General features: G+C 41.0%; 1 protein-coding gene across 6 annotated transcripts in view; it reads left to right on the top strand.

Annotated features, from left to right (window-relative positions):
- mtor (mechanistic target of rapamycin kinase) overlaps positions 1-15,157 on the top strand; it is a 90,964-nt gene that overhangs the window by 59,208 nt on the left and 16,599 nt on the right. For 4 of the 6 annotated variants that reach the window (XM_030422390.1, XM_030422393.1, XM_030422392.1 and 1 more), the window contains 8 exons: positions 1,515-1,615; positions 2,174-2,289; positions 5,612-5,689; positions 6,072-6,179; positions 9,936-10,061; positions 10,774-10,905; positions 12,884-12,999; positions 14,264-14,308. In XM_030422390.1, the coding sequence (XP_030278250.1) occupies positions 1,515-1,615; positions 2,174-2,289; positions 5,612-5,689; positions 6,072-6,179; positions 9,936-10,061; positions 10,774-10,905; positions 12,884-12,999; positions 14,264-14,308 (822 nt within the window). The remainder of the gene's footprint in view (positions 1-1,514; positions 1,616-2,173; positions 2,290-5,611; positions 5,690-6,071; positions 6,180-9,935; positions 10,062-10,773; positions 10,906-12,883; positions 13,000-14,263; positions 14,309-15,157) is intronic. The other 2 variants (XM_030422395.1, XM_030422391.1) reach the window with 1 other exon arrangement.

Genomic DNA, 15,157 nt, shown 5'->3' with positions numbered 1-15,157 from the left:
GTAAATTTTGTGTCTTGATTAGAGACGCAAGATATATTTTGGCCTGAAAGATCTGCCCTATATTGGGTATAGAGGAATGACTAATGGTATATTATGGCTATGTATTAGTATTAGTTCAATTATAGGTGATATTTATAGACTATAATATGAAACCAAAGTTGCTTAATGGAGATGGTATGTACTTCTACAGTAATGCTGGGATTAGACTGGACAAATTCAGGCCTCTTTTCATACGATTTGGTTGTGGTTGTGAATGTACAGTGATGTTGTATCTGGGATGCGCCATGACACCCTGATGGAAACTCTAGCTTATGAGAATTTTTTGTATCTTCATGCCTAGTTTGACATCTCCTAGAATGTGTTCCTTGATGTTGACCCATAGGATGACAGAGTGCTCTGACGCGTATAAGTATACATGGCAAAGAGGAAGAGGGATGTTGCTGTCAGGTGGAATAGTGAAGTAGAGGAACAGTTTGTTGAGCCAGTGTAATGATTTTGACATTTACAAATTTGTTAACTTACCTCAAGTTCTCTCTGAAGAACAACCAATTCATGCCGCCCTCTTCTTGAGACCCAGGAACGGGCCCACAATGGTTTTTTCTTTTTCGTTTTTGTGTTTGAGCACTAGACTGCTAACATTAAACACAGCATTACGGTAGCCATGATTGACAATTCCTGTCCCTCCTCCCCGATGACCTATGAACTTGTGGAGGGTTGTGAACGGTCAGAGTCATACTTGGTAAGAATTGATGATTCCACTGAAACACTGTGATTGCTTAATATGACATGGTGACCATTGTCAACAACATAAATAATGCGTAGTCTGATCCTGAGGAGGAGGCGGAGAAGGAGGGGATGCAATACATATCCCTCAAGGGTTCAAAGAGGAAGCAAAAACTCTAGAAGTTTTTACACAATAAATCTTATTGTAACTATGTAATATTAAATCATCCGTCTTTCATAACGATATGTAAGCTTTCATTTCCTCTTTTTGCCTTTAAGTGTGCATAAACAGATCAAACTTTGGAACAGCCTTTTCTTATCAGTACTTTATACTTTTGCTATACTTTTGACAAGTTTGATTTAATTTAGTTTAAATTAAAATAGTCTTTAAACAACACAACTTCACTGTTGTTATCAAATCTATGTCAATGAGTCAGGAATGAGTGCTTTACTTCTCTCTGCCTAGCTGAACTTCTTCATGTTCTGCAGAAGAATAAGGTCCTATTTACAGTGTGTGTGCGTGTGTGACTGTGTTTGGCTATAAAAATACCTGCATTTTTTCACACAGCTGTCAGACACCAAGTGACATGCAAATCATTTTATATGGCATTGCACTGAATCTGTCCGTGTAGTCTTACTGCATACCGCCCCTGATTACCTGATCAACTGCAGAACCTGATGATAGCTGAAATCAGTTTCTGATTAACTGATGTCATCACTGTAAACATGGGAGTGAACAAATCTGGATTTGCTTTTTCTACCCTCTGAAGTCTGTGGTTAATGTTTTCCAGGGGCCAGTTGCACCAGCAGTGCTGTGAGGAGTGGACGCTGGTGAGCGAGGAAACCCAGGCCAAGATGGCTCGTATGGCTGCCGCTGCAGCCTGGGGTCTAGGTAACCATTCAAATACTTAATATTCGATTTGAAAGAACAATATGGTAGCACCCGGCAGAGTTTCATTCATGGAACATTGAGGCCAGCCGCTGTCTGACTCAGTGCAACAGTACAATCAAATTGAGCGGCAATGAAAACAGTAACGGCTCCTGCCAAGCCCCCCTTGCATCACCAGATGGGAGCAGTATCCAGTCATAACATTGACATATCGTTACGTGCAATGGTGGAGAAAAGCAGGGACCACACCGCAGAGGCTCCCTCTGAGGTTTGCGATCTGCGCTTTGACTTTCCAAATTTAATCATGAACCCTGAGAAGATGCCCAACCAGCAGGCTCGTCTATCTGAAGACTCAGACAACTTTATTATTGTTGTTGGGAAGCAAAATGTTGAAGATGCAGTCATTTATATTGTGGCATGCTGATGTGGAGTATGACAAACTGCTAAAATTCAGTGTGCTTCAACCTTGCCAGACTTGATTTCAGGGCATTCCAGTTACTATAAAAACTCCTGTTTTAGCCTCTGTTTGTGCTTCTCTTAACTTAATTTTTGTCTCCCCAGGGCACTGGGACAGCATGGAGGAGTACACATGTATGATTCCAAGAGACACACATGATGGTGCTTTTTATAGAGCAGTCCTTGCCCTGCATCAGGACCTCTTCTCATTGGCCCAGCAGGTGGGTTACATTACCACTCACATATACACCCAGTGCCAAAGATTTCCCCCCATTCAATGTACATAAAAGTCTATATATTTTTAGAAAACATCTCATAAAGACATGCCACGTGGGATTTCGGCTAACCTTGTGGCTTCTGGAAATTTCATTAGTCTTTATAGCAGTGTATGAAAAGTCCAAATCATTGGAAACCTAAACTGCAAAGAAACATAAAATAGGCTTTACGGCTATTCCAGACGGGATCGAATTGCCCCATCAGCACAGGCTTTTCATTAAAAGGAAGAAAGAGCACAAGGTTTGTTTGTTTTTTTTTTTCTTTTACAATGTGCTACCTCCTCGGTGTGGAAATGTTATGCAACTCTTGGAATTGTAAATCATTGCAGTATTCAGCCTCAAACAAATAAAGACCCTGTCACGTCTACCGTCCTGCCTGTCAACAAGGTCTGGTGGAGGTCAGGGTGGTGTTTTCCTCATTTGATGAAAGTTGGTGTATTAAATGAGCTCATGGTCCCTGAGGATGGATCCGTTTGAGGTGGATGCCAGCGCGTCTAACGAATGCAAGCTCCAGCACTGACACCAGTAAACACCTGCTACTCTTATTTCCCCTGGACTCATCCTCCAAGCTGTTTTTTTCACTGCAAAGCCTGGGAGAGCTGCTCTGTGTGCCCCCTCATCCCTCCACAGCCAACCCCCTCCTTTAATTTGGAGATTAGATCCAGGTGGCCTATACGGCCTATACGATTCTACATCAGCTGAATAGGGAAAGCAGACTTTTGAGCCTTGGCGACAATGAGGCCGCTCACAATGAACGAAGAGAGCAATGAGAAGCAGATGGAGTGAGGGTTAAAGCTTAAATGTCAACATGAGCTCAGTCTAGTCTTCCGGATGTGGTTGGTAATCCTCGCACTTATGTTCTTTTGATTCCATCGGGCTGTTCCTTTCCTCCCTCTGTACCCCCAACAACCAGACATGTGCTGCAGGAATCTCGACATGCGTCTTTGTGAGGGTTTCAGGTTACTTTGCTGTATAAATCTTATTGTTTGGTCTGTTCCAGCGATGATGTGTAGACACAGCAGTCTAAGCAGTCTGTGCCAAGATTCATGATACATCAAATCCTCCAGTCTGTGTTTGATTTTGTCATGGTTTTGACAAACCAGAGCCCTTCTTTTGAATTCAGACATGTTTGGGCTTTGCTTCCAGTTTCCTCTTGGGGTTCATTTTGCTCCAGTCATTCACAGGCAGGCCTTCATATCACACTGTAATGATAAAGTAGTATCAGTGGACTTCAACCTTTGCAAGAATGTAAGTGCAACCTTTATGTAAAAGAATGGAAGCTAGGGTCATGGTTTGTTTGTGCTGCCAGAAGCCAGACACTGCATTTATCAGGAGTCGTCTGGACTGCACATTTCCCATGAGGCCCCAGCGCAGTAATTCAGGAGTAAACAGGACCCTTACCGAGTAGAGGCTGTAAAGAAGCAGCCTCATTGTCACCTCGTCCCAGCTACTCTCCCATAAGCCCTCCTCTTGTTGTGCATGCCTGAAGAGGTGTTGGTGCACGCCATTCCTCCTTTCCCTCCCCGCAAAAAAAAAATAATTGGTGGGAGTTGGTCTGAAACAGCTGTGTGTCCCGGCCTCAGCGAACTTCCTCAGTCATCCTCCCTCATTTTACCTTCCCACTAATAACAGTTCCCAAAAACATTGGGTGTAGAAGCCCAAGAAATCAGCACGTTTTCAGCCACTATACTTGTGTCCTTGTTTGTCCCTTTTGCCGCTCTGGATCAGGTCTTTCTTCACTTACTGTTTTTCCACTACTTAGGCTGCACACTGGTGATGGAATGTCTTCAGTATCCTTGAATTTCTGTTAGGAAAAGTCAGGGAACTGGAATTTCACAATGAGTCAGTAATATACACTTAATACACCCCAAAACCAGGAAGGTAGGAAAAACATTTTCAGAGCATGAATGTAGTCTGACAGTTGGGTGAACATCATGAAAGGATTTCATGATTTGCATCATTGTCATGACAGTAACTATGACTAACAGCCCCTATTTTCGATTCTCCTTATCATCCTCCATCTCCCTTTATCTGATTGTGCATACAAATTCAGGCTGCATGTGACAGCCACGAACCATGGTTACATAATTTTCACGCTGTTGCTCTCGACAGTTCATTTACCTCTCCTCATAAAACACTTGGCACTCAGCAGTGCATCAAACCATTTCGCTACACAAGCAGGCGTTCTGGCCCTCGTTGCTCTAATGTGTTACCGTTGGCCGCATTTAAGTGAAAAGGGTGTGTGCAGCGTGCAAAAACACGACTTCATTTGTTCCCAGAAAGTGTTTTTATTCCCTGGGTTTAGTCCACTCATAGCTGTTCTCAATACCAGGGGTTTTTTGGGGTGGGGGAAGTGTCTGTGTGTCATGGTGCATTCTGGAGTCATGTTATCTTTACATTATTGCTATTTTAAGCTTTGAAGAGTTCTTGGGAAATTAACTAATTTAATTTTACTTTTAACCAGTGTTTCTCACTACAGATTTTGTGAAACATGTAAAGCCCAAGTATAGAATTTATTTTTAATTTTTTCACCTTTTAAGATGTTGTTGTAGGAGGCCTCTGATGCAAAATTTACCGCTGTCATTTTAGCTAACTCCGTGTCCATTTTGCAACTAGCAGTCCCCTCCCTCTTCTACATGTCACCTCTTGAAGCTGCATCAGTAATCACCAAACAGGAGGAGGATCCTGCTCTCTGTACATTCACAAGCAGACAGGACCACCCCTTTATGGAGTTCTCTGTCCTGATTGGATAAAGTAGGCAGGGATACCAGAAAATTAGTTTCTCTTCTACTGCATGAGCAGGAGGAGGAGATAAATAGGTTGCTGACCAAACACTCTGTAACAGTGATACTGTTTGAATATAGAGCTATTTAACACTCGAATATCACTTAAAGCAGCTTTAAGTGCTCAGGGGAATGATGTAATATTGCATCGTTAGCCCTTGTTGGGAGAAACATTTTGGTATTCCAACTATGCACATATACTAAACAACAAAGGCCTTTTACTTGCTTAAATCTTGATACATCCAGTCCAGAAAACAAAGAGATGATCTTGAAGGAAAGTGTGCAGGTTGTGTGAGTTCATGGCCAAATTGAGCAATAAAACACATTTAATAACCAATAGCATTGCGAGGATAATGAATCGGTCCCACCAACTATTTAAATGTGGTTTAAAAATGTTCTTTCAGTATAGCCAAAATTGATGTATGTTACTTTGCAACTGTGGGCCTTGTGATTACAATATATTGTTTTCTATTTTTTTAATGTAGTGTATTGACAAAGCGAGAGACCTCCTGGATGCTGAGCTTACAGCGATGGCCGGAGAGAGCTACAGTCGAGCATACGGGGTAAGTGTTTCTCAGAGTCCACTGAAATATTCAACTCTCATTTCTATAGCATTCATATGCAGAGGGAGCATGGCACAGCACTACACCTTTATTACAGAGGCAATATTCTATTGTCTGATGGAGCTTCTTTAGAGTTATCTAAACAAGTCAAGTCATAAGCAGCAGTGCCCCCCTCATACAGGTAAGATTTTCTGACAGATGCCACACAAGAAGGCCCAGTGGGTTGATGAATACATTCAATTTACAAGCTTTAATGATCACATTATTTTGCACAGAAGTTTTTTATTTTTTTTTCTTGCAACATCTGGTTCAATATAAACGTTGCAGCTATCATCTAATTAACATGTGTATAAGCATGAATGTGTGTGTGTTTGTTCCCTAGGCCATGGTGTCTTGCCAGATGCTGTCAGAGCTCGAGGAGGTGATCCAGTACAAGCTGGTGCCAGAGAGGAGGGACATCATCAGGGAAACATGGTGGGAGAGGCTTCAGGTAACTACAGTGCATGATAAATGGACATACGCACACACGCACACATAAACACACACACACACACACACACACACACACGCACACACTCACGTGTGGAACTACTAATGTAAAGCAGATGTTGGAAAGGCTACTGTTACTAATGGGAAACATTGCAAGCCAGACACCAAACAGTACTCACACAAATGTACAGACCAATGCCCTAGTGAGCGTGGTTCACCGTCATGTAGAGCTGTGTTTGTTTCTACATGCTTAAGTAAAGTTGTAAAAGAAAAATCATGTTGAGCTCTGGTGCGGAGCTTTACGGTGCGTGAAAGTCAGTGATGCAGCGAAAAGTCGCTACAATCTGTCCATGTGAGTGTGCTTGTCTACAGAGATTCAGTCACATCTGTAGAATTCCTCGTCAACAAAGAAAAAAAAGGCACAATTGTACACTGTCAAAACGGGAAAAGTGTTATATAATATAATATCTTCAGCACACTGTCCACTGAGGATGTGGACTCAAATCTGTTTTGATGACTTACAGCTTTACTTGACAGAAAATAAATGACTTGAGGTTTGATTTGAAAGTTAAAGACTCATAACTAGACTTGCGACGTGACAGCTTGTCTGTGTTCATATTATTTTTTCAGTTGTTTTTGTGTGTGTGTGTGTGTGTGTGTGTGTTTTTTTTTAGTCTGGCGGTCAGTAATATAGGATATTTTTTGTGATTGAGAAGAAATTAAGAAACAAGGTTCTGTACAGTTATTTGCTTTTTATTTAATTGCATTTATCTTACTTAATTCTAATAATTTATAATACAAATTCAGGCACTGATAATGCAGTTTTAGCTGTAGTATGTGACAGTGACTTGACTTGGGACTTGTCTTTACTTGACACAACCAGTGACTTAACATCACTTGGCCAAGAAAAAATGACTGTGGACTTGCTTGAGACTTGGAACAAAGGACTTAATGTCTGCTGTTCACTCTGCAGTGTACGAGTGACAAAAGTGGATGCGTGTGGTTTGTCATTACACTTCTCTGTGGGAGAATGAAGGTGGTTCTAATCTCTGAGTGTTAATGTTTTGTTTAATGTGTGTATATTTCTAGTCATGGAGCAGGTTTGCCCATTTGAGACAGCAGTCTTACTCCGTCATTAGAATTTACCTTCTCAAAAACACCTTTTGATATAACGTATCATATCACGCATCATATGACTGATATAACGTTGCCCTTGCTCTCTTGCATGCATGAACAGAAACTTTTAAGAATATTAAGGGAAAAAACAGCTCAGTTTGTGTAACCCAGACTGTAATCCGATCGAAACCCTTCCCTCTTCCTGAGACTGATTATGATTACTATTATTATCATATCATTATCATTATTAAATTGTGAGTTACAGTTTTGTACATGCCGTCAAATGAGACAGGAGGATACGTGGAAGAACTACAAATCCGCAAGTGGTCGGAAAAAATGCTTCTTCTTTGGAATTTGAGACAAATGCCATCAGACTTAAGATAATACTGTTCAAGACCGTCTTTTACTTTGGGCTTATTTCCAGCTGAATCAAAATGTGCCTGTTTGAAAGACCTCAGCTGTGTATGTTCATGTTGAAGGGGGAATTTAAGTCAGGCAGATAAACTGATAAGCCTTTGATCTGTGATGCACCGTTTCTGATTCATCATACCATGGCATCCAAGCTTCTCAGTTTAATACAGCATGTATAATGCAGCTGACCCTCAGTCCCTGTAGGCATTCCTGTCCCTCATATCCTGCTCAGGATACGAGCACATTTTAGAGAATCTTCTCAACCAAAGAAACAAAAAAAAAAAAAATGTCATCTTTTACCTTAACCACAGCCCCGGAAGATCGTATTTGACTGAAGACTGCATGGGGCTGCCCACAGGGCTCCGCTTCGCCTCCTCCAAAATCAGATCTGTCCACATGAGGAAGTCACAGTGAAGGAGATAAAGCTAGAAATAATTCAAAATAAATGGATTAAAAATCTCAACAAATAATACAGGAGTAAGACTTTTCTTTTTCTGGAGAGATACAATGGCTCAAGATAATGAACTCAGGTCAATGAAACAGACACAACTTAAACATTTAGGTTGCTGCACACATGTGAAGCACTTGTGTGTGTGTTTGTTTGTTTTTTGGTTTTTGATAGGGGCTTGATATTAGTCAGCATCAAAATCTTATCCAAGACAAAAAAAGTACTGCTTGTTCTCGTCCAAACTATGTATTTTGGTCAGTTGCTTTTACTTGGCTTTAAGAAATCTAGCTAATTTCCTGGGGACATTTCAAAAGTTTCTCTAAAATCAGCTTGACTGTTGAATGGAAACCGTTACACACACCCTTAAATCCCTGTGCAGTAAAATAAAGATACTCTTGATCATCACGACTTTTTCCATCCACAACAGATGGAGGTTGGTCAGAGGAGGTATTTAGGATCAAGAGGGGTCTTCCTGAGCAAACAGACAGGGCCCATTATAGCAGCAACAGAGCTGGCGCTGTGATGCCTGACAGGTTTCTTCTGTCCATAGTGATTTATTGGAGGCTGACCTCACACATCTGTCAGGGAGTCGCCGTATGCAATCCTTAACTCTTTCTCTCTACAACAGTCTCTCCCTCATCAAAGGATGAGAGGTACGCTAAAGAGCGTATGAAAACACTGCACCCCACTGCTTGTGGGTAAATGTATCAGAGTGAGTTCTTACATTTCTCTCCCTGTGAGAACCTGTCTGAATTTTGGACTCTGAGCTGTAGGTCGTTGTTGGAGGTGAACAGTTTCCCCTCTACCTTTACTAATGTGACCTGAGCTCCTGTATACACAGATAAAGAATGTACCTCACACTTCTGTTGTGCTGAATCTAAAGCTTGGCAATATGTGAATGCATTGTTATCAAAATATAATTTATATATATTTCATGAATACATCACATGTATATAACACTGTTCTGATCTGATCTCTGTTTACAGTCTCACAACTAAACAGATCCTTCACTGAGTAGCGCTCAAAATAAAAGATAAAGAAATTCCCTCATTTTAACCCATTTATAAAATGACACACTTGGGCGGCGGCGTTATGCTGGCGTTGTTTGGTTCATTGTTAAAAAACAAGGATGGTATAGAGGTGAGCCTTTGCTGTGGTGCTATTGCGGGATCTCTGTTTGAAAAAGGGCTAGAAAGTCACCAAAAAACACCCCTGATGCATGATGTATTGGTATTGAAACTCCAGTTGGTTCATCTTGTTAAGAAATACATTTAGTAAAGTGACCCTTTGCGAAATAGTGACCCTGTTTGTTGCTGCTCATTGCTATGCAACCTAATGTCTCCCTTCCTTGTAGCACCAGTGTTTGTAATTATAATCAAGTTTCATCAGATGAAATGTTTATATTATTTTGTCTACCCCCTGTAGATTTGTCTCCAGTCTAAATCAAACAGAGCTGGATTACGTCAATGTCTTTCCTGTGTTGCCTCCCTCTGAGGTTTGTGTAAGGAGGATATTTAATCGTGGACGTCAGCGTATGGTACAAATATATTAATACAAACCTGTGTTTGTGTTTGGTGGCACGTGAACCTGAACTCACGTGGACATGTTTAAGACAAGGACCACTGGTAATAATAACAGCCCCCAAGGGTTTACACTTTACCCCTCTCTCACGTGTGTTCATTCTCTTGACTTTAACGATGAGGTTCCTCTCTTTGAAGGGAAGAACAAAAGAGTGTCTTTAACCCGTCTCACCCTTGTTATTTCTGCGTGTTTTCCCTCCAGGGTTGTCAGCGCATCGTAGAGGACTGGCAGAGGATCCTGATGGTCAGATCGCTCGTCATCAGCCCCCATGAGGACATGAGGACTTGGTTGAAGTATGCCAGCCTCTGTGGCAAGAGCGGACGCCTGGTCAGTATATTGATGAATGAATCCTTTCAGTAGTCCCTAATTTGACCCCTGATGCAAAGTAAATTATGATACCATAACATTTAGAAGGGAATAAATCAGAGTTGATTAAATAAGTCTTGTCAAACGGAAAAGGGAAATCAGGCTCTGACGAAGCTAAGTGCAACCATGAACTCCGGCCATGAAATTGAACTTCATGTCAACTTGTTTCAAGTTGGCCCTGATGAACGTAACACAGCATCCTCAATCACACTGTTTAGAAACCTGAACCTGCATATCAGCACAATTAAAGTGGTGCAATTTTCCATCCTCCCACCCTCACTGTTGATCTAATTGATTGCGAAGGATGGCAGACAATTGGGCAATTTTTCTTTCTACACACTCTTTGTGCATTCAAGCACACGCTCATGCGCACACGCACACACACACACACACACATACAGCATGCCTCAAAACTATGATGTAACTGTAAAATGAGATTTGATTGGCCAACATCAAACATGGCAGGAAATATGATAACTACGGCCTGGAAAAAGTGACCGTACTCAGACATTCCATCTGTTTTCTGTCTTATGAAATTGTCTTTATCGGCACAATCTCAATTGCTTACTAATACTCTGACCTGTTTGGTTTTCCTAAAGTCATATCAAGGTAGAAGTATGAGCTTTGCACTGTCTTGGTCTTTTTGCTTCCATTGCCCTCTTCATCCCTCCAGGCACTGGCCCATAAGACCCTGGTGCTCCTTCTCGGTGTCGATCCCTCCAAGCAACTTGATCACCCGCTGCCAACAGCCCATCCACACGTCACTTACGCTTACATGAAGTACATGTGGAAGAGTGCCCGCAAGGTAGGAGCAAACAAACTGACAAGTGATGGTTTGCTATTTACTTTTTGGAAATACTTGGTTGCTGCTTTTATACAAGTCATCATACTTGACAAACTAATTGGGAGAGCTTAAATTACTGGAACGTTAGTGACATAAACAGGCTGAGAAACATGAACATTAATAAACTACATCTGGTTAAAAAATGGAACTGGATTTGCAACCTGCTTAACAGCCTTCAGACCATAGAATCAAACCTGTTTAATTAGTCCCACCAAGAGTATTAAAAACAACTGAACCTTGAAAAAAAACATGTGTAAACAAACTCACATGAAACCATAATGTTGTAAAAAAAGAATACTTTGTGCAGTAATTTCTCTTTAGAAACCCAGTTACCTAATACTGCTCTGAAAAGCAAACATAAATGGTGAGACAACATTAAATTGCAGCCACAAATAGCATACATTAAGTTTAAAAAATTAGAAACCGATATTATATTTATTCTGCGAGTTTTAAACACAGTTAACTTGAAGCATACATGAATCCAGCCTTCGATTAACAATGTAAATGTATTTTAATGTGAAAGTTCAGGTATTATTAAATAAACTGTTACATATGCAGTTAGGCAGCAGAAGGTCATGTTGTGTAGTTTTGGTTTCAGACAGGCCTGTCCAAGATTCTCTCTCCAACAAGCCCCATAAATACCGTGTGAGTTTAATGAGTTCTTGCTGAGATTTGGATTGGCGCAGCTCTTTAGGAGTGATTTATACTAATTTGAAAGCAGCAGCTGGCCAGCAGAAATCCTCAATTGTTAACATATTTTTAATGAAGTTCGTTCATCGCTGTTGAAGTCAGATTTGATTTGATTTGGGTTCCTAACAGCAGCTCTGCACTGAAAAAGTGTTCGATTGGACAATATTGTGATTAGTGAGATTGTTCCTCTGTGGAGTTTTCCTCTGATTTGACAGATCTGACAGAGCCGCGGTGTTTCAGCAAGTACAGCTGCTCATAAATACTGCAGGCTTTGGTTGAATTTGCATGAATTATTTTGAAACCGGCAGAGACTCACAAATAAAGCTCAGTCTTGACTGATTTCTGAGCGATTAATTTAAATCAACTCAGCTTTAGATCAATGTTGTTTTTATTAATTATTCAAATCCATGGCAACAAAGGATTTAAAAAAGTCACTTTATAGGTTACCAATAAATGTTAGTATTTGTTCAGAAAGAACAAAAATCCTGTGTCCAGCACAAGAGCAACCAGCAGAACTTCCATCCAACAGCAGTGGTGAGCTTACATTATACTGAATGATTCAAACTACATGTCACCAGAGTAGAATGGTATTGAACTGCCCTGCGTCTACCCCACACACCCATTCACATGTAGTGCATACACCTCCACATTTATTGCCAGGTGTTGAATAGTGTTTGTGGCTCCCATTAGGGGACTTAGGTAAGTGCTGTTGGTGCTAGGACCAGCTGCACTGCTTTCATGCCTACATACCAGTCAGAGTTGGAAAGGGCCCACCCGCTGTTTTCCTGTGTTTTGGAATTGTAGGGAACACTCGGTATGTCACTCATCATATTTGCCACGACTGGGGTCTTACTCATTAACAACCATGCAGTAGTGGGTCCTCTATCAGGGATAATGGATTAGACGTAAAGGCAAGACTTACAGTCAATCATACAAGTGAATTTTTCTAGAAGTTCATGTGAAAAAATTCAGTGTAACATTTAGGTAACAAAAGCAGTGTAACCACAACAGTAGAGGATTTTCCCCAGTGAGCCATTGGTGAGTCCAGCAAACACTGATATGATCCTGCTTTTTACTAAACAGTCGGCTCTGTAGGCACAGTAGTTACGCCACTTCTGGCTTTTGATAACATGGAAACACTTCATCAGAACACAACAAAGAGAGGCTACAGGAGACATGCCGAATCTGTCAAGACAAAAACAAGTCTGTGTCTTTACCAGCTGTTTATAATTGTTCTATATTTCTCCAGATTGATGCCTTCCAGCACATGCAGCACTTTGTGCAAGGGATGCAGCAGCAGGCCCAGCATGCCATCGCAGCGGAGGACCAACAGCACAAGCTGGAGCTCCACAAACTGATGGCCAGGTCGGCCCTTTTTTCTGAAAGCACAGTAGCAGCAGCAGCAGCAGCAGCTCACTCCCTAATGAGCCGTTTTCATGTAAAACACGTTGACATGTCACAGAAGGAAAAGCACAGGTGTAAATGATAAAATGAGTGACGGTTTCAGGTTCCTGCTGGGTTTGCATGCTTGTTCGCTGACACACTGTCATGACTCACCAGGACTCTGAATAGACCAGAGCCATCGTTAATGTTATTTGTAACACCTGTGCTTTTCCTTCTATGACAATTCAAAATGTCTGCTGTGAAAACATTCCCGTGGTGGATATCAAGTGTCTACATACCCTTCCAGACCTTTTCAGTTTTAATGAGAGATGCAGAAATAATTCCTGGAATGTTCGAATTATTGGATTATTGTAAAGTAACTTAAAAGTAAACATTTACACATCATTTTGATCTGATCTGATCTAATCAAAGGCTCAGTGATACCAGAACTGATTCAAGTTCTGTATTCAGAGGACGGGTATGAAGAGAAAGAATTTAAATAATCTTTAAGTTTTACATAACTCTATATAAGTTTTGACTTGACAATTTCTTGATTATGTAAGTTGTACAAAATGAATTACAAATGACCTTTTTAAAAACATCTGTTAACTATTTTGCCATAAAGTCTTATTAGTTGAAGATCAGCATGAAAGTTCAGAAGCGAATAAGTGAATATAGACAAATAATGGGGAAATGTGTCTGTATAGTTGTATTGCTTTATGAGATAGTGAAGAGTGCTCAACATCTGTTGCTCCCAGCTGTTACCGTTACATAGTGAGCTTACCAGTGAAAGGAAGGTTATAATACATATCAATACAGCAAGCAGTTTGAGTCCCAGTACAGGGTAGAAGGAGGGGAGCAAACATTTAAAAAAAAAAAAAAAAAAAGAAGCAACTTACATGTTGTAACCTAACGTGTAAAGGCTTCTTATTTCATTTGATTTATCTATTAATCAAGCAAAGAATGTATTAGGTTTTGCCAGTGTCATTTCTAACAAAGCATTGGTGAACTTGATTGAGAACACTCTGTACTTTGAGGCAAGCTCCTTTTATATCTCTTCCATTGGATACACAGATAAAATCAACCCCATGGCTTTTGTTTCTGGGTACATATCACCAGTGCAGCTCCTGAAGGAAAGTCCAGTTCACCAGAACTAATGCCAGTGTGTCATTATGCATTTAGATGTGGTTCAGTTGTGTTAGATCTCAGAAGTAACTTTCCGCCAATGTCCTTACCCCCACTCCAGCACAATGGAGAAAACACCAAAGCAACATGCTGAAGTAAGGAAAAAGTAAGCTCATGTATTTTCTGCCCTCATGTTGTAAACACACAGGGTCATGTACAGTGCGTTCTGCCTCTTTTCCATGAGCATGACCCAATCTGGCATAGCACCTTTTACTGGTCCATTGGCATCCTGCGGTCTTGGCCAGATTCTCTGAATGTCTCACCTCAAACTTTTCAATAAAACGATCCACTTTGGCAGCTGGTTCCACACAGCTACTTATCAAAAACCAATCATGGCACAGTGCCTACAGGTATCACGGACCAGGTGTGTCCTCCACAGTGGACCTACACCTCTCCAGCTGGGTGTTGTGCTCTTCAATTAACAGCCCTGGCAGCTTTCCACTATCATCACTTCCCTTGACTGTGGGAAAAGATGCAGTATGGAGTCTGTTTCAAACAGCTGTCAACACAAAACCAGATCTTTTTTAAAACCTGAAATTCAAATAACTCTCATGTGTTTTCAGATGCTGATTTAGGGGATTGCAAAATGGAAAGTTTCGTATTCCACCAAATTGCTGGGAATGACTTAAAAGTCTTAAAGAAGTTGTTTGCATGCTCATGGGCTTATGGAAATATTTGAGGTTGATATGTAATGCTGTCTTCATGCGGTTTGATTACTAGCTGCTCCACAGTACAGGAGAGAGAACGATCTGTTTTTGAGAGCATTTTCTTTGGGCGCTTCAGTGTGTGTCACGTTAGACAAACAACTCCAGCAAGAGAAGAGGTGCGACCTGGGAGCAGACGGGTATAATCTTAAGCGGGCTAAAACATACAGTAGTCTCATCTGGCCTCGTGTACAAACACATGACAGTCATGTGCCCCCTCCCATTTCATAAATCATACATGACAACAGGCG

Source organism: Sparus aurata, chromosome 7, assembly GCF_900880675.1.
Source record: "Sparus aurata chromosome 7, fSpaAur1.1, whole genome shotgun sequence".
Taxonomy (NCBI): Eukaryota; Metazoa; Chordata; class Actinopteri; order Spariformes; family Sparidae; genus Sparus; species Sparus aurata.
The sequence above is the reverse complement of the archived record's forward strand: the minus strand, read 5'-3'. Positions and strand labels throughout refer to the sequence as shown.